The sequence below is a fragment of the Heliangelus exortis genome, chromosome 2, assembly GCF_036169615.1.
Source record: "Heliangelus exortis chromosome 2, bHelExo1.hap1, whole genome shotgun sequence".
NCBI lineage: Eukaryota > Metazoa > Chordata > Aves > Apodiformes > Trochilidae > Heliangelus > Heliangelus exortis.
The window spans coordinates 119,354,250-119,381,849 of record NC_092423.1 but is presented as its reverse complement, the minus strand read 5'-3'; the positions used below and the strand labels follow the sequence as shown (position 1 = coordinate 119,381,849).

Sequence of the window (27,600 nt, the reverse complement as noted above, 5' to 3'; positions counted from 1 at the left end):
CTTGGAGAGGTGACCAGCTTCTTTATGTGCTGTTTAAGGCGTGACTAGAGCTCACACAGGTTCAAGGATTGTTACTATAATGATTTGTCTGTATCAGGGAAAACTAAAAATTTGAATTTCTCTGGAAACTTGAGCTGAATTTCACATCAGTCTCCCACTCTGCAAGACAAGCACTTGAGCACTATCCATTTTGTTAAGTTTGGAGACATGGCTGCCTCCAGGGATGTTGTGTGCAATAATTTTGGTATTACTTGGCAAACTAGAATAATACAAAATTAGCCTCAAAGATGCTCCCCATGAGCACTTTGTCACCAGATCTATGAGGTGACACCTCATAGACAGTGAATGACACCTCATTCACAGTGCTCAAAGAACTGAGATGGACCATGGAATGGTAATAAAGTCAGATAAATCAGCATAGCAACATATTTGATAATGAAAACAGAACTCTGCCAGTCCAGAAACTTGCTTTTTAAGTGTGTGTCTATACCCACTGTAAATTGGCATGATGTTTTATAGAAACTTGATATTACTGGGCAGTGTCATTATGTTTTATTTTCTATCAGGCTAATAAGTGTCTTGGTGTCAATATATCAAACTTTATAAGTTGCTGCTTAGTCTGAGATAGCAATATAGTTGGAGACATCTTAGAAAAACAAATGTACATTAAAATGATGCTATGTAATAGAATGAAACTTGCTGCACTTGCTCTTAGTGACTGTGCTGTAAGAATACAGGAGTTAATTTAGCCCTGGGGAAGTCATTAAGAGATTTTTTCGAAAAAGCATGGAATTTGGAGTAAGGGATAATATAAACAGCTTCTTCTACTTTAGATTAATTTCTAAACACAGTTAGCAACATGATTATCTGGTAATAACTAGAGCTGTACAACCTTTTCATTAAAACTGCATCCACACTGGATCATTTTTATGTAGCTAGATGAAGCTCTGTATAAAACCATAATGAATATTCCTCAAAATCTCTTTGACCAGTTACTTCATCAATGAGTTTAGAAACTAGAGAAAACTGTCAGCCCTAAAGCCTGATTTCAGAGTACTTAATGATAGACTTAAAAGATTACACTGTGAACCATGTAGCTGACAAAGTAGATAGAGAACTGAGCAATAAATATTTGAATTGTGTTGATACTGAAGAGCTATGGAACAGGCACAAATAGTTGGCATTAGTTTAGGAAGGACGTTTCAAGGAAGCATTGCAACCACTGCTTTAAGGAAACGGTGGCTCACTTTAATAACCACAGGCATTGGTCACTATTTAACAAGACATTCTAAAAAAAGTAATCACAATTTGTCCGATAGTAGTTTACAAGTGGATGGTATACATTAAGATACAGAGGTAGAAGTTCACTTTTACAATGCTTCACTAATACAGATTACCAAATTATTCAAGGCACAAAATTGTTCGCTTTACAAAAAATACTGTAAAAATGTCATTTGCTGTTCTACAATGTGAGTACAACTCAAAAAAAAAAATGTTTACACCCTTTCATATTCCGTATGTAGAGTTGCATCAGGCGTTAATTCTATTTTTCCTTTGCTAATAATTGGCATATGACCAGAACTTACATAAACAGTTTGTATCTCAGCTGAGTTGCTTTGTCTTTTAGGCACAAGTCCAGTTACAGAAATTTAATACAACAGCTTCCTCAGGGGGTAGCAGAACTCTGTCAGAAGTAAAAATGAGGAGGAAGAGAAGAAACATATAGTCCATTATATTAGATTGGATTCTGACATATAGAGGAAAACAGAACAGAGCATATTTCAAATCAAGTGACTTAACAAAAGTCCATTTAAATCACTGATGGCATTCCTAGAAGACCAGATGCCCAGTACAAGTTTGCTCAGAGTATTTGAGACATTCACTTGCCTTTGAATTGGCAGAGATTTACAAATTTATCTTTGTTTAAATAGAACACACACAATTGCTACAAAAGAGAATTGCACCCATCTGGCCATGTGTCCTTTAGAGAGCTTGGGTGAACAAGTGAAGAGTTGCATTCAGACACTGTCCTTGAATTTGTTAAAAGGTCATGAGCAGTAGCTTAAATCTCAAGATCTGCCTCCCAGTTTTTCTGAAACATTGCATTTTCTAGTTGGAGAAAACTCTTATAAACCTTGGCAGGCTGAGGAAAAGATATCAGACAGTACAACCCTACAAGAAGTCATACAAGTAGTTACCATACATAGTGATACTCTAAAGGACAATGGTGGCAGCTAGATTGTGGTCACTTTGTTTATCTATTACATTTTCCAAGTACTCTATTCAGTTTTATTCACACTATATTAAAAAAAAATTGATTTTTTAGAGTTCAACACATAGGCTTAGGACCCAAGAGAGTGCCACAGCGAGATGCTGACATTTGCATCTGTTATATGCAAGTGCACTTTGCAATTCAGTCATGTAACATTATCATATTCACCTCTAAATGTTAGTCCATCCAAAATAGTGTTAAATTCCATTCTTTGCTTCATTGTTGTTTGTAGCCTGTTTCCTTTGAGCAATGAAAGGGTACATACACTTGTCTGCTCCCAAAAATCGGTACATGCATACAACTGCTTCAAAGGGCAGAATGCTGTGAAAAAGAAGGTATAAAATTGCTAGATTACAGCATAAAACAAAACCTCTGCTTACATTACATACTTGGTCTCCTTAAAAGCAATGTAATAGCTACTGGAGAGGCTTCGTAAGAGACTTAGAGGATTCTTATTTCACAGGGACACTTACAGAGAACACAGCAATTCTAAAAGTCCAGAACACACAGGCAGCAAAGGAAGAGGCAGCTACCTCTTCACATGCCTCCAGCTTAGACCAGACTTCCTGCTGCTTCTCCAAAAGCAATGTGAGAGCTTGTTTTAAAGGGGTGGTGGGGTGAGGGGCTGGGGGGCAAGGGCATCACAGAAGGCCTACTGGAAGCAAAGCATCTGCTCCAAGCCACATCAGCAGAGGTCATCAGACATTTAAAACAATCTTTAATGTGGGATTAGTGCTAGTTAATGCTGTTCTTTGATCACCAGATGTCTAACAACCTTGACTTATATTCTAAACTCAATCATCCATCCTAAGAAAGAGAGGTCTGAAGTAAAGAGAGCAATTTCCTTTTTCCCTTCAAGATAAAATTCCAAGAGGTGACATTTTGATGGATACCTGGCTACAGACCCTTCCCCCTCCTTCCAGTGTCCACAAAATATTACTTTTATTTCAAGTATAGCACTCAGGGGCTCTAGTGAAGGACCAAGATGGTATTTCCTCAGCTCCCAGAAAGACTGGCAGACACTCATTCAGTGGAAAACAAGGCACAGAATCCTGCCATTAGGAATAATGACCACTGAAGCACTGAGAAGCAGATGACACTGGTACAGGTGTCCTCACTGCCAGGAGCACTGCTTGTGCAGTAGCCATTGCAGGGTCTTTGATCTAAGTGCTGCTGCCTGGGGCATGGATTATACAAAAGCTTTGATCTCCCTGTTGGAAGCTAAACTGAACACAAGACAAGGAAAAGGGCCTTTGATCTGACTGTTGCTGTATAAGGCACTGCTCGTGCAGAGAGCACTGAAGCACCCTCTGAGCTCCTGGTTGAAGAAGTTGGTTCTTAAAGATGCTGAGAGTGGACTTCATTTGTTGGCAGAAGAGACAAATAACTCTCTTCTAGTAAGGGGGTGATCTGTGAAGGCTCCTCTAGTCTTTGGCAAGCACGTCCACTATAAGATATTTGAGGCAGATGAGAAAGACTGCCTTCCAAGTGGAATAAAAATCACCAAGGTTCTCAGTTTCAACCATCTGTCAGAAGGAAAATAAGTCAATGCTGTATTTTAAAGGTTCCTCCTACACACTACAGATTTTAAAACAAAACAAAAAACACAACACAGACAACTGTGAAGCTGTTCTCTATAAACCAGAATGCAAGTGATGTTGCAGGAGTGGAATTGAGCCAACTTCTGTATTACCCTGCATCATTGAAATGTCAGCCTGGTTAACAAATTAAACAGAGTTACTGTCCAAAAAGTGGACTGTGTTAGATAGGAAGGAGGAGGTAATTTCTTTAAATAGTCCTTCCTTCAAATTTAAACTGTGAAAGTATAGATTTTCAGTTTATCTACCATAAGTCATGTCCTAGAGAATCCATATGCAGGGCCTCCTACACATTGGTTCTAGGAACAAATAGAGGTTCCTTTGCTGAAAGTTGCCTCATGCCCCATTCCTTAAGAGGAACACAAACAATGAAAATAGAAAAGTCTTTTGAAAAGAAAATAAGATCCTAAGGAGGATGGAAGAGAACAGAAGAGTAAAATAAGGATGCACAATACACAGAATCTCACCTTTATGGAGCTTCCCAACAAGTAACATACATTCATGCAAGTCAGAAAAAAAGACTTATGAATTCCAACAAAACAGCACCTACAGGCTGTGTGGGGGGAGGCACCTTTATTCTGTAGGTTGTATTGCCAATGAACTGTCATTTCAGCTCTTACCTTTTCATGAAGGTGACCATATACATGAGACGAGGTGTGCAGATCATTGGCTGGTCTGTAAGGATAGCTCTCATAGCCTGCTTCACACAGTATTCTGGTTTCAAGGGTGGCAAGAAAGACTCAATTTCTTTTCTGAAATATTTGATTAAGACAGATTAATTATACTAAAAAGACTGCAGACCACAGTGAAGAGTTTATTAGCTCACTTTTCTTTGGAATGCCTCAGCAAAAAGTCTTCAATTTTTTTTTTATATTCACTGTTTAGTAAAAAAGACTAAAGAGATGTCCCTGCCCATGCACTGGCATTGGAACCAGATGATCTTCAAGGTCCCTTCCAATCCAAACCATTCTATGATTTATGACTAGCTCAAAACTTGTGTTACCTGGTACAAAAAGACAGAAGATACTCCATGAACTCAGAAAGTCTCTCTGCTGAACCTAACAATAACATATATTAAAGCAGTAATAATACTTAATATTTTTAGGGTAACCGTTTATTTATCTTCATGTACTTTTATAACACTACAAACACAGGGCAGAAGGAGAGTTTTCCTTACCTGATCCTGCACCCTCTGAACATTCCTGTATCTACAAGATAAGGGCAGACTAAAGTTGTTTTGATTCCGTCCTTTTCAGCAGCCTTCAGTTCATGGCTCAAAGACTCGTGGAAACCCACAGCTCCAAATTTGCTGGCACAGTAATCCTGTGTTGGCAATGAATGAGACAGAAAAAAAAAGACAACTTAAAAAGGACAGATATGAATCATGTTCCAAAGTCAAAGCATATCTGAGGCCATTCTGCACAGATTTTCAAAGCAACAACAACATACACTCACTGCATCACATCATCTCATTTAACTTTTAAGCCAATTAGCACAGAATCATGAAAACAAGAAAGCTGAATGTAGGAGGATATTACCTTGGATTCAAATCTTAAAATCCAGCAGGCTCACATGGTAAGTTACTCCAGTTACCAGTTTGCTTAAGATTAAATGTTACAACAAAGAACTGAAATACCTAATACTACAACTTGAGTCAGATTTGAAAAAGCTTGGAGAGCTGTCAGGGCACTGGTGTAAAAATCTTAGATACTTTTTTCAGGTTAGTTTCAACAGAAGATAATGGAAATTTGAGTGCATATTTAATTTTCAGACGACAATATAGCTTGTATGTCTCATGAAAATACTAAATTCAACATTATCTAAAAAATTGCATAGACAGCCATAGCATTTAAAGTTTTCTCTTTGATGTGTCCACTTCTTCTGGTGGTCATATCCACAGTCTATGAAATTCATTGTAGTTTTCTCAAGACAGCAAGTACTCTAAAAAGCCTTAAATTACACCAGCTTAATTCATTTCTGTTACATAACACTACAGTCTAAGGTCCTGGATTGAGCCTTACATATTTGCAAAGAAGCCTGGGTGTATGGAGCAATATGACCATTATTACATTAGACATATTAATTATCAGTAACTGAATGCATTTTGTTCACAATTGTATTTGTGCTAATGACCAAAAAAGCAAGATAATAGGATCTAATCCTAAACTGGTTTTATGTACCAAACAAGTGTCACAAACTGGTGTTCTCAAATGCCTGCTAGCAACATGGTAATGTAATGCTTTCAACTGGAAGCCTTGCAAAGCAGGTGAGATGTGAATTCTGGAAGAAAGGCTGGCAGACATTTCCTCAAAGGAGCAAGAAAACATTACTTTTGAAAATCTTTGCCTAAGTTTATTGGGCTGTCCTAGGCTTCCACTCTAAGTGCCAAGTCTACCTGCAAAGCAGGTGAATATGATGGTTGTCCAAGTCCTGCAGATCTGACTCACAGGGAGCCATGTGTTGATATGATACTTAGCATCATAGCTTCCAAGTATCTTCAGAGTTTTTTCTTTAGAGATTTTACTTTCTTTTCTCTAGCTGATAATACAAAAAATGCTTATCCTAAACAAGAAGCATCCAATGTACTGTTATAGTCTAACAAACCTCCACTCCAGCAGTACTGAACAATCCCAAGGAACTTGCAACTGTCACGATGTGTCCGTGGTTCATTTCCAGCATCTTGGGCAGGAATGCTTTAGTGGTCTAAACAGTGAAAAAAACCAAAACAAAAAAACAAACAAGAAACAAAATACACCGTGAACATACTACATTACTGCTAAGTGTTCAAAACTTCTGTATCTCAGTGTATTATCAGAATTCAGAAGATTCCTGTGCAGGTTTTAAACTTCTAAGCTTGTAAAAAATGTGAACAGAAAATCTACAGCTTGTTTGTGAGTTCAGGCAGCAAGGATTGTATCTCCAGAAATCCTAAGGTTAAAGGATCAATTGAGCTCAGACATGTTTATTTTTCTGCAAGAGACTAGTTATCAGAAAGAGATAATTTGACGCTAAAATGGAAGTCGTTTTTTTTTTTTAAAGACAGAAAAAGGAATGCCAAGTGTTTAATTACCTCATCCAGCACATCTGTGTTAAGACCAGTGTTGATTATCAGTTCTAATTATTGACAATGTGTTTTGAAAGTCAGATACAGTTAGTTTTATCCAATTAATTTACCATCTTGGGCATTTAACAATGAAAGAAATACTGGAAAACTTTCATTGATACTACTTTTTTTACATAGAAAATAAACATCTACTAGTCTTAATTTTCTATCTTTGTTAGCATTCATAAGCATTACTCCAACTAAAAAAGACAAGATAGCTGTGTCTATTGTAAATTCCTTATTTTAAGTGTTTCAATATAAAAAAGCAAAACACCAAAATCAAAACTTAAGATGGAATGGAGATTGTAATCTCCAATTTTTGTTTTGACAATAAAAATGTTTCTGTTCAAAACCCCACGTCAGATTTAACAACATTAAAAAAATTAAGTTTTAAGCAATAAACTGAAGGCACTAGAAAACCACCTCTGCTAGGTCCTACCCCTTTTGTCATATCCCTTTTATGAAGTTGACTCAACACTGTCCTTTTGTAAATAATTAATCAGAGCACCATATATGCTAAAAAAAATAAATAAATTAATCAATGAAGTTGTAAAACAATATATGTTGTTATAATTTACTTCAACTTCTAGGTTTCCAGTGTACTGTAAGTGATCATTTTTAAATTGCCATAGAACTTCAGACAATGTTTTTTAATAAACATGCCTAGTTAATATATAAATCTATTCATGACAGAGCTATTATTCTATTGTAATTCACTCCGTACCATGAATGCTTCATCCTCCCAGAAGCCTGGTCTTCCCACGTAATTTGGATCCAAAGTCAGAGCATGCAAATGCCCCTTAAGCATTTGCTACTTGCTTAATTGTTGGTCTGAGTCATGTCAGCTGCATTCTTGAAAAGACGTGCAAGCTACAGCTGAATCCATCTAATTCCATTCTTATGCTGTCTGCATTTTCCAATCACAGACGTCAGGACAGTTTTGCTCTAATGATTTTCACATGTTCTTGTACAACATTTTTGCTTGCAGGTGTTAAATGACTAATCCAGACCTCCTAGCACCACACAAAAGACTGTTTTCACTGGACAGCTGGCAGATGATAGAAGATTAACAGACCTCCTGACTCCTTGCCTTTTCTACTGTTGATTCATACAACTCCTAGATTCTGTCATAACTGCATAACGAAGCTAATTATAAAAAAATACTCTGAGAGCAAGCTGCACTGCATTTGTTTCTTTCCCTATGGCAGGGATCTCTAAACCTCTTATAGAGCTTTGGACAAGAATTTTGTTTGCTGTTAAACTAATCTGTGCCAGGCACACAAAGTTTCAGCCTCTCTTTCCATGTTGCATGGCAACAAAGCCCAGTCACCACAGGCCTGAAAAAGGTAAGAGGCTTCACTTGGACAGCACTGAGTTTTACAGTGTGTTATTTAGCTGCAGCCAGCCTAACACCCCTGAGTGTGTGTACACTTCACCCTGATCTTCCACACCATCCCTGTAAGAGAACCATGCTCCCATCTCAGTCCTGCTAACAATTTACTCCCCTCCAGAGCATTAGTCAGCTCCATCAGCAGTTTCCACTTACGTCTCAGTTATCTATCCACATCACATTGGAATGACTGATTGCCACCTCGCCTTGCCAGAAAGCTTGATAAAACAGACTGAAGCTCTGGCTACAAACCACAGCAACTACAGAAATGAAGGGACACTCGCCTTGGAGTTTGTCTTGCAGAAGAAAAAGAAGGGAGAGAAAGGAGGAGTAATAATTTTTTTTTTTCCTACCACTTTCAAGGCATGAATCAGTGTTTTCTTCCAAGAGATAAACAACAGACAAGTGCTCCAAGCTTTCTTGGTCTGGCTTTTCTATTATCTGTACTATGATGCTAGAGTTTTGGTGGTTTTGTTTTGTTTTGAATATGATTGGTGTCCATGAATGTCTATATTTATCTATGGATGAAGTAGAGGAGAACTTTCACAGGCATGTATGCACATAGACACAGGAAATAACCAGAGCAACTCCAAATCAGTCACAAAGTCCACTCAACCATGCCACAGTCCTTCAAAGCATTAAGACTACAAAGACTGAATTTTCAGAGCATGTGGCTAAAGTAACCCATTATCAGCAGAGAAGATATTGGCACATGATGAATAAACCCTGTTGAGGATACTTTTGGGTGACATATTGAGCAATTCAAGAGCAGACCAAACGACTCCCAGCAGCAAAACTACAGCCACTTCACAAAAGTCATCTCTTAAGAACACCATTTACAGACACATAGAAAAAAAAGAAGCAAGGCTACTGTGCTCTGAACTAGCAATTCATGGAAAACTTTGTGTGAGATCTCGGTGTTCTGAATCAGTCTGTTCATAGTAGGCCTCTGTACTTCATCATGGGACATCATCCTACAAGTCCACCCAAACCTGAAGCCGAGGCACTCTGTAAAGAGAGCACAACTGTCTTATGTACAAAACTTAGCAGCCAACTATCAACATCTCAGTGAAATGGATGACAGAGAAAGTCATCTCAGTTGCTGCCATCCTTGAGCCATCTGCTACAGCTGGGAGTCAGTACTTGAAAACAAGCACTGTCAGAGGCAGACACACCCTAAGGGGGGGGGTGGCCCGACTCGTTTCCAGTCTCAGAGTAAAAGCTTGCCCACTGCTCCTCCCATCCTCCTCTTGCTGGGAAAAACAATCCCAGAGCAAAGTTATTCTTTTTCGTGGCATAAGCAGTCCCCAAATAAATCAGTGTTTTTACTGAGCCTTTGGCACAGCCCACTTCCTTGATCAAAGCAGCTTCCTCCATACTCTGGTCCCCAGTTTTTCTGCCTGTTGCATAAACTAGATCAACCTAGTTTCTTCTAGTTTCTTTCAGCTTCAGCTACATCTGCCTACCAGACCTGAAGTCTTCTATGTGCTTGTTGTGCTGCTGAAAAACTAGTTAAGGGTTCAATCAGTTCAGGGGGAAGATGCCTCCTGGGTGGCCTTCCCATCTGGAGTTTGTCTGAACAGGTAGCACAGCCCACATCAGTCTTCTGAGGTGATGCATGGACATGCTAATCCTCCATTAAAAAAAAAAAAAAAAAAGTATTAGAAGATACCAAGCAGGAAATGTGGTATTGTCCATGGCATTAGAGGTCAAGAACCAGGTCCCCAGAATAATTCAAATCAACTCAAGTGATTTAATCAAACTATCTGCTTTCTGGTTTGACCCTTTATGTTTTAGTTTTACCTCTCACAGCTGCAGAGGAAGGAATTTAACCAAAACATTTAAATACCTAACATCAGACTTGGGTCTTTTATGAATGACAAACATAACACACTTCTTAAGACTGAGAAACCAGTAAGTAAAATTTAGTGGATGAAAGGAATTGTGTAGCAATGAAGAATGAGGAATCAGGGAAATTATGCATTGTTCAACAGGAAATTTATTGTTAAGCATCCTCTTCACTCAGAAATAGCTTTTTCTTTATTTTTAGAAAAAATTAAAAACTCCCAAAAGCACAGTGCAAACATGACATTTCTAACTTCAGTATAGTTCAGAAACAGCAACTTTGTAGGACACAGAGAACATATGAAGCTGTTCTGAACAGACAGTAGAGCTCCTCTTTCAAACTACTTTTATCTATGGTTTTTAGAGCCTAAGGATCAATTCCTAATCTTCTAAGCATTTCCCTCGATGCTTCTGTATATACCAGTAAGACCAAACTATTCCCAGTAGCTGTAACCAAACATCTATTTCATGTGCACACAGCTTTAATGACTTATTTCTCACAAGTGTGAAACTGAACAAGCATTTACATGTCACTTCATAGCTTTCGTAATCTGTTCTCAACATTTTGGTTTACGGCAAATTAACTTCTAACAGTCTAGCACTTCTTCCCTCCCCTTCCCCAAATTCTTTAGTTCCATTCTTAATGAAACAAAACTCAAAAGATTGTGCAACACAAAGAACAGCACAGCTGCAATGTCAAGACAAATTAATCTAAATACAGCAAATGAGAATATGAAGAAATACTGTGTTTGGGAAAGTGATTTTTTTAATTAAATTTTGGATTAATTATTCTTAAAGTGGAAAAGAAGCATCCACAGAAAACAATGTTAGCTGTATGCAGCTCAAGACAATGGATACTGAAGGCAGAAAGCACACCAAAATGGAAAAGCATGTGCCACATATTAGAGTTGTTTTTATACCAAAGAAATAAAGCAGGTACCAATATGTAAGGTACTTTTAGTTTCTTCCCCCCCCCCCCCCCTACTTTCTGCCTTCCATCAATGTTCAATAACCCTTTTAAAATATTTTGATGGTGAGAACACACTGCTTTACTGTAAGGCAGAAATTCCTTTATGCCAAAGGAATAGCTCATTTTTCATAAAGCCCCTTCAGGAAAGAAGGATTGAGCCTGGTTATTTGTCTGAGGCTGAGCAAAACAAGTGAGTTTTTACATCACTGTATTTATCCACAACAGCGCTGTACTGATATAACAGGTGAGACATTTCCTCCCAAGCCACAGCTATTCCTGACTGACAGGACAGCTCTGTGATGTGCAAACGAGTGCAAAAAGTATTGTTTTGTCTTCATTTTAAACCCTATTCAGCCATACCCAAGAAGCAAAATGGATGTCATCAGTTGAGGACTCATCCAGATACCACGAGGAACTCTGGCACCAGAAATCAGGAAAGACTGTTGCCATGCATGTTAACTAATCTTACAACTACTATCAAAGCAAGGGAGCCAGCGAAAAGAAAATGTTGTTCCCAGTTTTTGTCTAAATGACATGTTATATACTCTCCTTCAGCATGGACATAGAGCCTTTTTTTCTTCCCAGTCTTCTTCATGGACCACAGCAGAACACACTGCAGCCTATCCTACTCCCATGCACATGGCCCCTCACTGCACCACAGAACAAAATCCAGACATTTCCACATGCCCCATTTTCTCCTTCTGTTCAGGTAACTGAGAAGGAAAGCATGAAGGTCTGACAAAATAGCACCTCTAACTTGCATGCAGACAGACTGTGGTAGCCTTGCCTTAAAATAGACAGTAGTACAAAACTAACACACTACTGTACATTAAAAGGGAAAGAGAAAAACCCCATGGCAAGCTTAACAGTAAATAGACTGAAGTTATTTTCAGCTTCAGCCAAGCTTATTTCAAAAGATAACCACTTTAAATAAGTTTTGTAAACACAGGGTAAAAACTTCATTTACAGGATTACAGTGAAAGCCATCACCAAAAAATTTTAGAAGAGGTCTTTAAAGTATAATCTGGAAGTGTGTAACTCTCAAAGGAGAATTTATTCAAGTTAGAGGCTATAATAACCAAAATGCCTTCTCACAAAGCATGAGGCTACAAACCTGAATTTAACCAGTTGTTTTCCTTCTAGCTTTTTTACTTGGTTCCAATGAAAACTGAGAGTAACTACCCGTCATTTGCACTTTCATCTCAATCATTTTTCCCATATTTATCTCCACATCCTTCCTAAATTCCATTATACAAGCATCTCTGAAATATTAGGTTAAGATGAGATTAGTAACTGTGCTAAGACTACATGAAAATACCAAGTCCTGAGTGAACACTCAGGACTCTCAGAGAGACTGCACAGCACAAAGGACATGGTTTTGCCAGTAACAAGCTGAATATACAAAGCAGACATCTACAACTACTGTTGACCTTGCTAACATAAGGGACCAAAGCTGTGATTTAAAGGAACTCAGATGTCTCTGCTGTTTTCAAGAACTGGTGGGCCCCTAATAATTAGCCATTGTCTAAGAAAATATTCGAACAGCTATGGAACTTAGTGCTATTTTTGATCTTCAGTTCCTATTCTCAATAAACTATATACTGAAAATATACTAATATAACATAATATATATATATACTAATATAACTAATATAATAAATAAACTAATATACTGAAAAATACCGCAGAATTGCATGGTTTTCCTACATTAAAGAACAAAAAAAAAAAGAAAGTAACATCTCTAGACTGCTGATGGGTCTACCCAGATCCTTTCAGAGCAAATGGATCTGGAGATACATGATGTCCTCAAGACAAGCTTCCATATACAGCTGTATTAAAATCATGAGAGGAAACTATTCAAGGATTGCCCTTAAGTGTGCATTGAGCAGGCCCTGCATTCAAAACAAAAAAGGTAGTCCTTCTAATATTTCACTTCTAAAGTAGTCCCTCTGTAGTCCTGGCAAGCAATATAATCTTTAACTTCCCACTACAGCTTTATTTGTCCTTCACAAAAAAACTCCACTGTTTTGGGGCCATGGGGATTCCTTTAATATGGAACTGCAACAGCAATTCATGCTTAAAATACATGCACAGTAATAATTAATGGTAGAGTTGCCTTGCAACCAGAAGCTCATGAAAGAAGACGACAGACTTGAACAGCAATCAATAATGATGACAAGTAACAAGGAAGGAAAGCCACCACCCTCCCACCCCTTTGGATATCCCACTGTTGCAGACAGAGTGAAACTACTGATAAGATCAACCCAGGTTAAGAGGGAAAGGTAACAAAATAAAGTTAAAACCCTGAAGAATTAAGTCACAGTGAAAAGCAACAGCAATTAATTTAAAACTGTATTTGATTTACAGAGAAATAAGCATCTTTCTTTCCTATCTCCAACTCTGCATGAAATACTGCTTTGAAGATGATGAAGTCTTAGCTTAGTGAAAATAATCACTTGTTTTGAATTCTTATTTCAAGGTAGTCATTAATATTCCTGTTTTCTCCACCCTCATAACCAATCCAACAATCAACAGATACCAGCTGAGAAGCACCAAAGTTGCACAAATTGAGGTAAAATCTGATTAATTGAAGTAAATAAGATAAAATGAAGTGGGAATGTGAGCAGTAACATCTGTCATGCCATTTGCTAAGGAACAAGCATGCTACAAGTCCATATTTACATTACCACTGTGTTTAGCATTTGTAGTATTTGGGGTCCAGTTACAAAATTTCTTCAAAGCCAATAGTTATCACTGTTTCCTGTGAATGGTTCAGTTATTGTACATGGAGTCAACTCAGAAAAAACCTGAAACTGAATGAAGTAGTTTCCTTAATCAGAACTTAGTGGCACAAAGCTGTTTACAATGGGTAGACAGGAAAGATAAGATAAGTAATGCTATTTAAAAAAAAAAAAAATCAACAGGAAACTAATACCACTAGTTATCTCTCAGACATTAATCATTGATTTCCACTCTTTACTACTAGAGCCAATTATGCCATACCTAGGGCAACTGAACAGTGCCTGGCTAAATTACCTTTTGTATAGTTTGTTAACAAGGCTTAGTTGAAAAACACTTCTGTCTACAGAGTGTAGGATATGAAATGTGCTTAGGAAAGGACATTACAACAGAAACTTCTGTTACTGTTACCTTATCATGTCCCTGCATTCTCTCCCCCTCCCCTTCTTTTAAGGGCTTCATTTCCTGTGAACTTACCCCAAACTGTGTAACTAAGATTGAAGCAGAAAACAGCTTTGTTCTTCCTCTCATGTGAAGTGTAGGTTAAGTACTCAAGAACACTACCTAAATAATATAATTTTTTTTTACAGAAATTTGGTTCTTGAGAGTCAAGGTGGAAAGGGTATCATCACATAAGGTTTACAGTGATCAAACTCCCATCCCTCTTACATAAAGCTTTTCTGCATCACCTGCCATTGCATCACCTCAGATTTTGAGTGCCCCTTTACCTAGGGCAGACATTTTGGAACATACAACACAGGCAAAGGTGGCCGTGATTTCTCCTAAAGAACATTTCACTTCTTAAGGAAGGCTGCTACTTTATCCATTTTCTGGGTATGAAGAAGCCTAAGTATTCAATCTGAAATACCTTGTTATTTCTTACAGCAAGTGGAAGTTAGATCTTTTATGCTATTTGTATGCAGTCTCCATCTTTCTACTCCTGAAAATATTTGTTCTTTAACAGGAAAGAAACTTTAGATTTACAAGACACACCAACTTGTCTACTTTCATATGTATTTGCAGATACCACTTTGTTGAGGCAGAACTGCTTCATATATATGCAGCAGTATATATAAGTGTTTCAATCACTCATTCTATATCTATACATTTTCCCTCCATTTTTTGCAAATCTTTTATTTTGTATGGCTATGAAAAATAAAGCACTTTCTCATAGGTTGTCCAGGAGGTGGTGAAAATATCCATTCTTGGAGATTCAAAAGCCTTTTGAACATGGTCCTGGGCCTCTGGCTCTAGGTGGATGTGCTTGAGCAGGGGGTGTGGACTTGATGATCTCCAGAGGCCCCTTCCCACCCCAGCCATTCTGTGATTCTCTACTTAAGTATACCAACTCTCTGCTTAACAGCCAGTTCCTCTTCCTCTCATGGAGGAAGTTCATAAGCCAGCAGAGACCACATACACTTTGTCCCTAAGTTAACTGCAAATTTATCAACACAAAATCTTAAGTAACTGGAAAGGATGCCAATTCATGCACCAGATCTCTCCTCTATCTCCCCTACAGAAGCTCTTGCCTGTAATAAAGTATCCAGCTCTGTCTGAAATAGTGTCTGTTCTCCCAGCATTTCTCCTTCTCTTTTGGTCTAAAGTCCTTTCAGCTGGAGGGAGGGGTCCCATGCTATGCTGCAGAGCACATAGATCAATTTATTGTGAAATTAACATTTTTTCAGATGAGTCCAGAACATACACATACTATACCATTTAAAAAAACCTAATTATGTCCCCCTGGCTACTAGATGCCCTTCAGTAACTACACTTCCTTGCCAGCTTCTTAAGGTATTCCAAGACAACTGGAATTCGGAATATTCACAGACAAGCACCTCCTGTTTTGAATAGCTTTTAAAGCTTGCACAGATCAATCATATTATCATATAGCAATGAGCTGGATGAAAAAGTATTTCTGCTTAAGCAGTGTAGAAGTACAGAACATAAGTTGCCAATGATGTTTGATGTAAATTTCAAATGCCAAACTAATCTAAAAGCTGAGAAGAATTAGTAGTAGGTAAGATAGCATGGTAAGAAGGCTGTTGGAGGCTGTGTTTAGTCTGTCTTAAACTGAAAAACAAGCAAGATACAAGTCTAGACTGTTAACTTGGGAACAATTGTATACATGCAGACTTCTCAGCCAGCAAGAATTTAAGGCATAACCAAGAATGTGAACTGAAGCTTTCAAAACAGTCATGCTCAAAAGCTGACCTCTTCCCTCCCGCCCAAAGGCATCTTATTACACAGGTTGATATTTATTCTCCACAAATACTAATCTGGTAATACTCTCAGACTATCATAGCTACCAAACCACAATTGCTCTTCAATTTAAAGCAAGTATTACATGGTTGGCAGCATCCACCCAAAAGCAGCATGCAGCTTAAAGAAAGCAAATCCTTCTCCTAATATCTACCATGTCAGCACTTGGGCTCTTCATATATTCAAGATTAACAGCACAGCTCCAGCATAGCTGTGACAGCCCAGTTACACTCCTGTAAATTCAGGAATTTGAGTTACAGTCCCAGCAGGTAGCACCACCACCCTCAGATTCTTCCACAGCCAGATCTGTCAGTAAGACCACCCAACTTGCATTTAATTCAAATGTCAAATTTGAAATTACTTCAGTATTTGCTGGTCCACTGATATAAGAAGTTAACACTTGGCTTTCCCCAAAAGCTGGTTTAGGTTCTGTTGAAGTCAAGGGACTAGAAATTCTGCTTTGTTTATATACTGACAAATGGCCATGTCAAAGGATTTGTAGTGTTTCAGAGCTATGTTGACATTAGTGTAACAAACACATTAGTCCTTCCCCTTCATTAGCACAAGTTTGCAGCAAATGTCCAACCATTTGGAGAGCAGTAATTTATAGCCAGTTATTTGATAATCTTGACAAAAATGAAAACAAAAACATAGCCTTATGAGTCAGTGAAAAATCTACATAAAAAGTTCATTTTACAACAACTATTAGATAAGAGCTCAGAATATTCTGTTCAGCGAACAAGAATGCAATCCAACTTTTAAATACACATTCTTCCCCAGCTTGCCATAAAAGCTTAGTCATCTTCTGGAATAGTTAGTAAAACTTGGTATTTTAGTCTGCATGTTTCAAAAAAATTACTAGATAACAGTACTGTCAGAACTACTTATGGAAAATGTGAAGTCATCATTCATGTTTTACGATTTACGTAGCAGATTTTTCAAGAAGTGGCTAAACAGCAAAAGACTCATTTTATAGATACCTTAAGGTCAGTATCTCCATTGAACATTACTATAGTACTTGCATACAGGTGAAAGCTGAGTTACTTTATTCATCCTCTCCAACTTTATGACTAAGTCATTGCCATGAGTGTGTATCTCAAGAGGAACAAGATTCGAAAGGAAGCTTTTCTTTTCAAATACCAGTCTTACTTGCTGGAAACAGAACAAAGATGATATAGCTGAATGGAAATTTAGCTTCAAAATTTGTTGATGATACAGTAAGACCCTAGAAGGCACCAACTTACCAAAAAGTAGCTCACCGAATGAGGTGACATTTTAAAAATGTATGGAGAGGGTTTTCAAAAACAGAATTTCCTTGTTTCCTACAAGCTGAAACATGGTTCTGGCCTGCTTTTTCCACATTTAAACAGTGTTAGTACAACTGATTTCATAGGGAATAATTTTCCTAAGAAATCAAACAGTACAGCAGGTACAGGGATCATCTCTTTCAACAGTACACAACAGCAAAAGGTATCAGTGCAAAGCAAATAAGGTAGAATTGTTAACACAACACTACTTGATGTTTGTGTTCAGAAAACTAACTTACCTTTATCTAAGGGGTTCTAAGAGCCTGTAATTAAAACACTAATCTCTTTAGAAGTCAAATTGTTACATTCAGACTGCTATGCCAGTGGTGGATTTGCTGTAGCCTGGAACCATTTATGACTATTTAACTATTCAAATCTGTAAAACCTATTCCAGAAAATCTCTCCAAGAATGAAGTTTCATCAGACAGCTGCAGAGGCCCTGTTTATCCTATTCTTCCTCACCCCTTCACCAACACACACCAGCTAATGCAAGTTTGAAATGTCGATGAGGAGATTCTAGTCTCTAAAAAACCTAAACAGCCTGGCCAAGAAAATTAACAGCTTTCCTCCCTGTCTTCCAGACAACTTGGTGAGCTGAGCTGGCTCACCCAAAGATCAGATAAACACCTAAACTAGTGCAAGGTAAGATGCAGACTCAAGGGTGATCCTACATGACAGTTTGCCACCACTAAGCTGCCTCGTAGTTTCATCTTAAGAGAAATTTTGGACAAATTACTTTTAAGCATCTGCTCAAAGCACTTTTCCAAACCAGTGCTGAAAGGCGAGTGTGCGAGAAGCTGTCACACAAGTTCAAACAGATGGCAGAAGTGACCAGCACCAGGGCACATTGAGGTGCAGAATTCAACAGCCAAACAAACTTGAATTTCAAAAGGCTCACACCCAGGCAGCCACCTCTGCAGGCTCCACAGCTGTTCTGGCATTCCTTGGCCTACCATGCCCTCCCATCTCAGTTGTGATAACTCACTCATGTCAAGTGTTAATTTGACTGGCATATAAATCATTATACTAATATAATTATTTACAAGAACAAAGTGTTCATTCACGAGTGTAAGCACAGATGTAAATCACTCCCCCATTTGTGACATATCTTCTTTCAAACTAAGCCCTCAGAAACTGAGATTCTACCAAAGTCTTTGCATACTTGCCTATATTGTAATTACATTTTGATTTTTCTTTTCTTAACAGACTGAGAAGCCTAAGACCACAGGTAAAAGCATGCAGCATCACAAGTAGGTCAGCTTCAGTTTGCCTTTGCAGAAAGACTTCTATCATTTTCCACAAAGGACAGACAGGTATCAGTTAACTCTGTTTCACCATCAGTGTGAATAGCCAGAAAACTTCAAAGGTCAAGGGAGCAAGGTTTATCAAGGGAGGGATGCTCTGGCTTTAACATCCAGAGGAAAAGGTTTAGTACTAGAGATACATAAAACCTTTTCCTCTCCCTAAAAAAAAAAAACAAAAAAACAACAGGGAAGTGAAATCAAAGCATGAGAAGCATTAGGAAAGAATAATACTTCAGACTTGATAAAGCTAAAAGTAGAAAATATTTTAAAAGTGTAGGGATAAAATGGCAGGGATGGTGCTAGAAAACATAACATTCATCCTTCTTCAACCTGTCTGGTCAGAGTAATTGATGACACCAAGAGCCATGGAAAAGGAGTGCTCACCCACGCAGAGCAGTTAAGGCAGGTCTTGGGCAGCAATGCAAATGCTGGATTAGGAAGACATTTAGCCACTTTTTTCTCCACATTTGAGCACATGACCAAGCCTGTCTTCTTGAAGCCTACTACAGTCACATGGTTATTACAGAAGGGTAATAATATAATAAGATCTCATTAACTTAACTGCTTTTCATGAAATAAAAACATAAGTTACTTGTCAATAAAAGAATCTAGGATTCTAAACTCCCATTGCTCTCCTGACTTTCCATATGACAAGAAAAGCATACACATAACCTTTTTGGCTGAGAATTTCACTCTAACAGTGAAGAACCACTCTCCACCTCTGGTGAGCTTAGGCACCATGCTGGCAAAGACCATCATTCCACTCAAGGTTTTCCTGTCTCCCCAAATCCTTCACAAGTAAAAGCATAATATCAGATCAAAGTCAGTGCAGTGGTTTTTGCTTATTCAGCTGACCTACCTCATTCCATAAGAAGCAGAAATATAATCACTGCTCTGATCACTCATCCAGGACCATTTCTTCAGAGCAGATTAGCAATCCTGAAAGCATTCATATGGTTTGCTGACAGGCCTCCGGCCCTCAGAAAAAGTTGCAAGAGACTGAAGAATAAGATTACCCCGAGTGCCTTACCTCTGCAAGTTATACTACAACTCCACTTTTATTTTAGATGGCTGGAGAATTGCAAGCCCCTAATAATTGATTAATACTTTCAAATAAATTTCACATTGTTTGAGAGTTCTGGGTGTGATCTCTGCAGGACAATTTTCACTTGACAGAAATTTCACACTGCTTTTCTGGGAAATGTATTACTGTTTTCACCTAATCTCTTCAAGCTTCATATAGTTTGGTACACTGAATTATCACACCTTATGCTATCATCTTGGACACTGACCTACAAACAATCCATGGGTCACAATCTGAGAATCTCTGTTTTATGCCATTAAAAAGCTTGAGATTCATTCACACTTCAAATGGCACAGCAAGTTAATTTCCAAAGTATGCCTGAGAGAAGCTGTCAAAAAAAGCTGGGTGTAACTGAAACAGTTTAAAGAAAACATTCTGAATGGCCATTTCAGACTTGTTAACTGATTAGGATGAAAATAAATACTTTGCTTCATTAGAGACAAAAAAAGGAAACACATTAATTCAGCTGCTGTTTGAACAAAAGAGGTCAGCATTCTCCACCATGCAAAGAAGATGCTCTAGCATAGAAAGTGCATGTGGAAAGGCTGATGTTGTTCAGACTTCCTTATCATCAAGATCCAGTAGACAATGGAGAACCGTAACTGAACAGCCTCAACAGACCTCAGGGGCTAGAGTCAAGTAACTTGTGAAACAAGTAGTTCGGTGTGCAGCCCTCCAAAATCCTAGTAATAGGTGCTTGAATTCATACAATCCCTACACAAGGCAAAATAAAGAGGCATTTTGCCTAACACTAAGACCTCCCAACACACTTGATCATGCTGACTCTTCAGGTGAGTACGTTGTCTAAAGAGTCATTTTTATGTTCACCCACGTTTACTCTGAAACTAATACAGGATCACTTCTACAGACATCACTAAGACATCCAGATACCTTAACTAAATGGTTTATGTTGGTGTTGTCCGTCCGTCCGTCCATCTGTCCCTTCCCTCTCTCCTTAAAGGATCACAGAACTGAAAAACTTGCAAAGATGTTTTTTAAAATGACCACTACAACTAAAACACAACTACAAAGCTGGATTATAGATACAAGGACTGCAAGACACAGGTTACAAAATAAACAAATTGCATGCTGGTAACATCAGAGCTTGATGCAATACTACACATAAAATTAATATATGAGGAAAGCTCTGAGACAGAAGTCGTGCCCAGTCAAGATCCAGAGATATATATCCACCCACTTATTTTCTAAAATTTGTTTTAAGTATATTCTTTTAGAAAATGGAGAAGTGCAGTTTTCTAGAGCATGCATCTGGGAGAAAGTATTTTCTCAATTGATAGATTCCCTCTATTGTCTTGAGAGATTAATCCCAGAACCCATGAACTGCAGAACCATACCAAAGCACTTAAGTTTTAAGTACAACTAATACGACTGTGTTTGTAGATAAGAGTATGACTGCTTTTTCCTTCATATTCACTACCCAGCATGCTACCACAGTATATGAAACACATGTGCTGTCCAGGGTAATTTACTGGTGGCATGTAGTTGGAATCATTGTGCAAGGGATGAGTTAGTTTTGATGACACTTTTTGGATCACATGCACATGTTTTGCTTGAACTTGATCCAACTCATTTTTCAAAGAAGAAGTCAAGAACTTGTAGACTAAATTCTGCAAGTAAACTTGGAATACATTATCATGAAATTAAAAAAAAAAAAGTTAAAGCAGCTAATTCCACTCATTAAAAAAGTGCTAAATATAGCTGGCTGGCCTGCCAGTAGAATACTGTGTCTATATTTGATCATAGATACTAGAATTCTAGAGACAAAGACAAACAAAATCTAACTGCTATGCCAACAGGCCACAAGACTCAGTATGATACAGTTTCAAATAACATAACTTAAGCTGTCTTTTCTTCTGCAGAAGATTTAGTGTGCACACTAAGTGCAGTATATCCACATTTAAACTAAACAAACGATAGGCATAAGCAAGCTTTATTTAACACCAAAGAGCCTGAGGAGACTAAATCAACAATACCTAAGTATTGATACATTATAAATAACTATAAGCCACATATTTTCCAATGTTTTAGCAATCCTGCCAGTCTAATTAGACTGGTATCTGCAGCAGCTGCATAAATAGGGATTTGATTTAGTAATTCTGCATTAATTTCCTTTCCAAGGTACATTTAATTTTACAAATCTTAGACTACTTATGAATTCCCTAATTACTTGGGTAATATTTCTTTGCTCAGGATTTCTCTCTTCCTGTATCAATGTCAGACAACCTAGGAGATTTGTTCAATTCCTACAAAGATATACCTTTACAACTTCAAAAATCAAGTTGTTTGTAAGTGAATAAACATAACCACTCTAGTTAAGAGAGCAATACACAAGTCTCCAAATTCTGGGCCCTAGTCACTACGTGGATTATTTATTTTTTTATAAATATGACAGGAGCTAGAGCTGAATGCTTTTGCTTCCCCCTTTTGGTAAGTTGAAGAGAACTCCTCTAGGAGAACTTTAAGCTCAAAGTTATGGAGGATCCACATGACAGGGAAATACAGATCACTGTCCTCCTCTGAATACTGAATATCAGCTGTGCAATAAGACCTTCATGTAACACAACTTCCCAGACAGTGATCATTGCCTTGCCCTTGCCTCTGCCCCTCCATAAGTTCCATCCAAGGGTCAAACTGGGAAGGATATCCCAGGTACTATCTCTGTGAATCTGTGAATATTAATACCTACTTATTCAGCAGCAGCATTACTATTCCAGAAAAATATGTTAAGAGCAGGTACAACAATCTCAAATTGTCCTGAAATTAGAATTTTTACAGTAGTTCTATTAAGTAAGTTCCACCATCTAAAACATAGTATTTTTGATACTTCACTCCAGCTCTATTATAAAACCACAAGAAAGAAAAACTGTTATTCCTGTATTTGACTAAAGCTGATTAAGCAACAGCTTTTTCTTATACTGTGATTTAATATTTTTCAAATCCAAATCCTGACATATCACAGGAAGAAAATGTCTTAGTCCTAGATACGTTTGGTTCCAGTAATTCACAAGTGCAGCCAAGTAAGTTATTATTCTTGCAGCAGACTGGCAGGAAAGATACTGTTACACTCCTGCTACAGTTTTATGCATCTGCAAATTATAGTAAACCAGAGCTGGTTTGTTTCAAACCAGGAATGGATTTTGTCCCTATGTTTTCAATATCAGAAGCATTCAAGTTATCACAGCATGAAATAACAGGTTTTTAATACTGCAGTGGATTTTATGCTGTGGAAATTGCTACATGATGCAGTGGTGACATGTTTATATAGAACACTCATAGGAAGGATTACACAAATCATGAATGTCAGCAAAATGGGAAGCATCTGTTTAGGCTGTGGCACACTCCTAAGGCTCTTGACTGCCAGCTTGTGATACGGCACACAGCCCAGTTGGAGTCACCACAGCAAACCAGTGACAGACTTCCATGCCACTGTCAGCTGCAGAAGTTGAGCAGACCTCATATCATAGCTGCTAATGTACAGCAAGCCCAGCTCACCTGCATTCTGCATGGAGAGCAGGCACTCAATCTTATTTCAAGTGTTTCAAGGGGACAGCCCTGTTTTATTTTTTTTCATGTAGCAGCACACTGAGGCTTGACTAATGATCAAGGGATGAGGAAGAATTTCCTGTCACACATTAAGAAAATAAAACCCCAGAAAGTACGATCACTTAACTACTGAAGCAATATTACATGGAAGATCCATGTCTTTAAAAAAATCCATTTACAGCTTTTTGGATGAAACACTCTCCAAGAATAGTTAAAAGTCTACATAATGCTCCAGAGTATTAGCTTTGCTTTTTGGACCACCAGTTTAGCTGACATGGAAATGACTAGCTGTATAAGACTTCACACATGTAGACACATTGTTCTATTTAAGTCAGCATTGACTTGCATCAAAAAAAGTTGGCTTCAAATCAGCTGATTCAGATGCTATCTTATGAATTAAGTACTATTACTTTTAACAGAAGTCCACCCACTGTTGGTCAAGCCAACCTTTTCTGGACCCATGAAGGGGAAGACAAGGAAAAAAAACTTTGCCAATAGCAAAAAATAAAAAGAAAAGCAGGGCACAGGATCTGCAGGAAGTATACATAGGAACAGATCCTCAATTAAATATAAAGGGTGTTGACTGCTCCTTAGGAGCTTAAGCCAATATCTCAAGTTTCACAGTTCAGATCTAAGTATATCTTCTCAGACTAATTTGTTTTTATTTTCAAGTCACTTCACACTGTAACATTTAGAGTTGAATGGACATTGAATGAAACTGTTATGGAAACCCAATCATAGCAATACTGTATTCCAAGCTTGGTTTTCTATTACTGTAAGAGACTCGGAACACACAGAGGGTGCTTTAAAAAGGTCTCTGAAACAATGTTATAAATAAGTGTATGACTGAGGCCTGAAGGAGGAACAGCTGGAGAATTTAGAATCCTCCCATATTTTAATTTGTGGTGATGTCATAATTTAGAGCTCTTGGAAACTCTGTCAATCTGGCATTTAAACCACATCAATAACAGTAATTAAATGTAGCGCACATCTCCATTTGCTTAAGCATCAATTTAACTTTGATGAAGGGGAACACACAGAGATCTTAGTTGTAAGAAGCCATAGGAGCTTTCATAGAACTTTTCAAATTGCCTTAAAAACATACTTTCAGAGTTTCAGACTTCCTAAACACACTATCTCATGTGCACTGAAGTTTAAGCACTCTCTCTGCAAGCTTTACAATACATTGGAAAAAGACTCCTCTGCCATTAAGTGTTTCACAGTGCAGATTTGAAGGGGCTCCTTTAGGGTTATGAAACAGCATTTCACTTCCATGTTAACAAAGTTAAGTTTGGGAGAGCCTTCTAAGTTTTGAAGATGAAGCATTTTACACGCTTTTATTAGAAAAAGGTAAAACCAGCCAAAGAAGGCTTAAGTTGAAGTATATTTCAGATTGCTTAATCCTTTAATTGTTATGCAAGTGTATTTCATAACCTTATTTAAAGGACCAAAGAACAGTATTAATACTAACAATGGGCTCAGTATGACAGCTAATGCTAACCCAAGTGTGCATCATGCCCTCCTTCAACACTCTGATTTATGTAACTCCACACTACTGTGGGTTTAAAAATAGACCACATAGGAAAACAAGGTTCAGATATACAAAAAGAGTAAGATCACATGATTTCTTCTCCTTGATTAGTATCTGCTAGTCATGGAGAAAATATCACCCCAGAAAACATATCAAAGATTTTCTTACTTTTACTGGCAGCTCCCAGAGAAAGCTACGAGGACAAATATGCAGGATTCCTAAAAAAAGTGTTCTTGGCTTGATTTCTTGAAGAATCTTTTCGCCTTTTCTCCCAGCCTTCAAAAGGAAAAATTTGCCTCCCAGGCAAATGAAACAGCATTTTCAGCAGGGGTTTTAAGTTTTTTTTGTTTTGGTTTGGTTTTTTTCAGAAATGTGCACATTTGCTATTGTGTCCATCATTAAACCAGCATCTTAAAGCTGCTAACATGCTGGCAGTAGACTATGGGAAGAAGGCTCAGAAGTCATTCATTAACAGTTACAACCTTTAAGCAAATTCAGAGGTTACACTTGCAAAGGATTTCTTATCCTACAGAAAGGGACACATGGCTTAGAACACTGGATTCTAGGAGGATTTACTTGATTTTAAGCTATTATTAATGATTTTAATACCCACCAGTCTAGTTAAACAGAACAGTAAGTTAAAAATAAGAAACCCACAAAGTGGTGAGCTCACAAATGAAAGAGAACAAGTGCAAAACTCAGAGACAGGAGTTAAGCAACAACAGTTAATTCCCCAAAATTAGCTGACGAAGAGGACAGCAGAAAGGAGTTTATAGTTACCCAGAAGTGTGCGTGACAGTTGACCATCATGGTCCTCTCGATAAGTTCATCAGGACACTCCAGAAGATGGTGCCCGGAGACCACACCAGCATTGTTAACCAGGACAGACACCTCGCCAACCTCCTTGCGGACCCTCTCAGCTGTCGAGTAGACATTTTCTCTTTTGCCCACATCACAGGTGTATGTGTAAACCTGCAAGTTGCATTGGGACGGTGCATCTTTTTCTCCATCTCCAGCTACTAATGAATACAGACAAGAAAAAAGAAAAAAAAAAAAAAAAAAAAAAAGGGGGAGGGGGAGAGGAATAAAAGTTCTTACTTGCATTTTGACATTTAAACAAGAAGTCGAGTGGAAACAACACATTCGTTTCCATTATAGCAAAACTTCAGTTTACTTTGGTGTCACCGCAGTACACAAAACTCGTCTATTTACTATCGCTGACAGAGTGATTTTGAAAGAAAAAATGCTGCAGGTTTTAAAGGCGCTGTTGCGAGCCCAGGTCTCCCCGAAGCAGGTTTCTGCTTCTCAACGGGAAGCCCGGGCACGGGGACGGCCTGGATGACAGAGGCACTGACCGGGTTTGACACCCCCGTGTCCGGGCGGCTGGGCAGGTGAAAGGCGAGGGGAACCGCTCCCGGCGACGGGGGCAGCCCGGGCAGCCCACCGCTTACCTCTCGGGGCGGTGGCGGCGGCCGCCTCGGCCATCTCCCGGTAGATGTGGCGCACCATGCCCGCCGTCTCCTCGTTGCTTTGAGTGTTGATGTCCCACAGCACCAACAGCGCCCGGCGTCGGGCAAACTCCAGGGCGAAGAGGCGGCCCAGGCCGCTGCCCGCCCCGGTGATCAGGCACACCTGCCCCGCCACACTCTTCTCTTTGGGCCGCACCAGCCACTTGGCGGCGGCCAGCACGAAAGCCCACAGCACTCTGAAAGTCACCACGAAGAGCTCCAGCAGGATGTTCATGCTGCCGGACCCCGAGGGAGCGGCGGGGGACCCGCGCGTCCCGGCACGGCCGCCCGCGGAGCCGGAGGGGACGGACGCCGGCGGCGCTGAACCTTCCCGAGGCGGCTCCTCCTCGCCGCCCGGCTCCCCCACCTGGGGCCGCCCTTGCCTGGGACCTCCCGCTGCGAGCAGGGAGGGAGAACTCCTCTCCCGCTGCTGAGGGTCCCGGGGCCGAGCTCCCCCTCTCCGCGCCGCTCTCACTTGGAGCCGGGCACCGCCGCAGCCCCGCGCCCTGCCTCAGTCACACTCGTCACGGAAGCAACCGGGACACGGCGCTGCCCGCCCGCCGCCGCCCCGTCCCCTCACACCCGCGGCCCCGCTACTGGCAGTGAACATCTTACTCGCTCGGCCCCCTATATAGGGCGGGCCGCGGGGCCCGGCCCCTCCCACGGGCCGGCCCAGCCCGCCCCGCACGCCTGCGACCCCCCGCCCCTGCCGCGGCTCCTCCTCGCTCCGCTCCGCGACTCCCCGGAGGCCTCTCCCGACGGGAACGGGCCCTGCTGGTGCTGCCGCCAGCTCCGAGTGGTCGGAGCTCGGGCGGGACCCCGCCGCCGGGGAGAGGGAGGAGAGGGAGCGGACTACATGTCCCAGGGTGCCCAGCGGCCCCCGCGCCTCCCGCCAGAGCGCCATCTTGAGGCAGAGACCGTGTTGGAGGTCGGCTGCCGCCCGGGGGCCGTGGGCATCGGCGTGGGGAGGCAGCGGCCCCCGGGGTGCCGGACCGTAGGTTAAAAAAGCACGAATAAGCGCTAAAGTTTCGTGCTTACGGCTACAGATGCGCGGAAGTGGCGAGCTGCCAAGTGTCTCGGGAGTCCCCTCAGGTTCCCCAAGGCCTGCGTGCGCCTCGGGTTTCAC

General features: G+C 39.7%; 1 protein-coding gene across 2 annotated transcripts; it reads right to left on the bottom strand.

The window, feature by feature from the left end:
* Positions 1-1,226: 1,226 nt before the first annotated feature.
* RDH10 (retinol dehydrogenase 10) lies at positions 1,227-27,078 on the bottom strand. Of its 2 annotated transcripts, none has more exons than XM_071737780.1 (7): positions 26,418-27,078; positions 25,747-25,985; positions 6,475-6,573; positions 5,048-5,193; positions 4,491-4,622; positions 2,441-2,593; positions 1,227-1,684 (listed from the first exon to the last, which is right to left on the bottom strand). In XM_071737780.1, the coding sequence occupies exons 1-6, from the start codon at positions 26,707-26,709 to the stop codon at positions 2,470-2,472; spliced, it is 1,032 nt and encodes a 343-aa protein (XP_071593881.1). In that variant the 5' UTR covers positions 26,710-27,078; the 3' UTR covers positions 1,227-1,684; positions 2,441-2,469. The 2 variants fall into 2 exon arrangements, with proteins under 2 accessions (XP_071593881.1, XP_071593882.1); XM_071737781.1 differs by having other exon boundaries at positions 25,747-25,982; positions 26,418-26,845.
* Between the last annotated feature and the right edge of the window lie 522 nt (positions 27,079-27,600).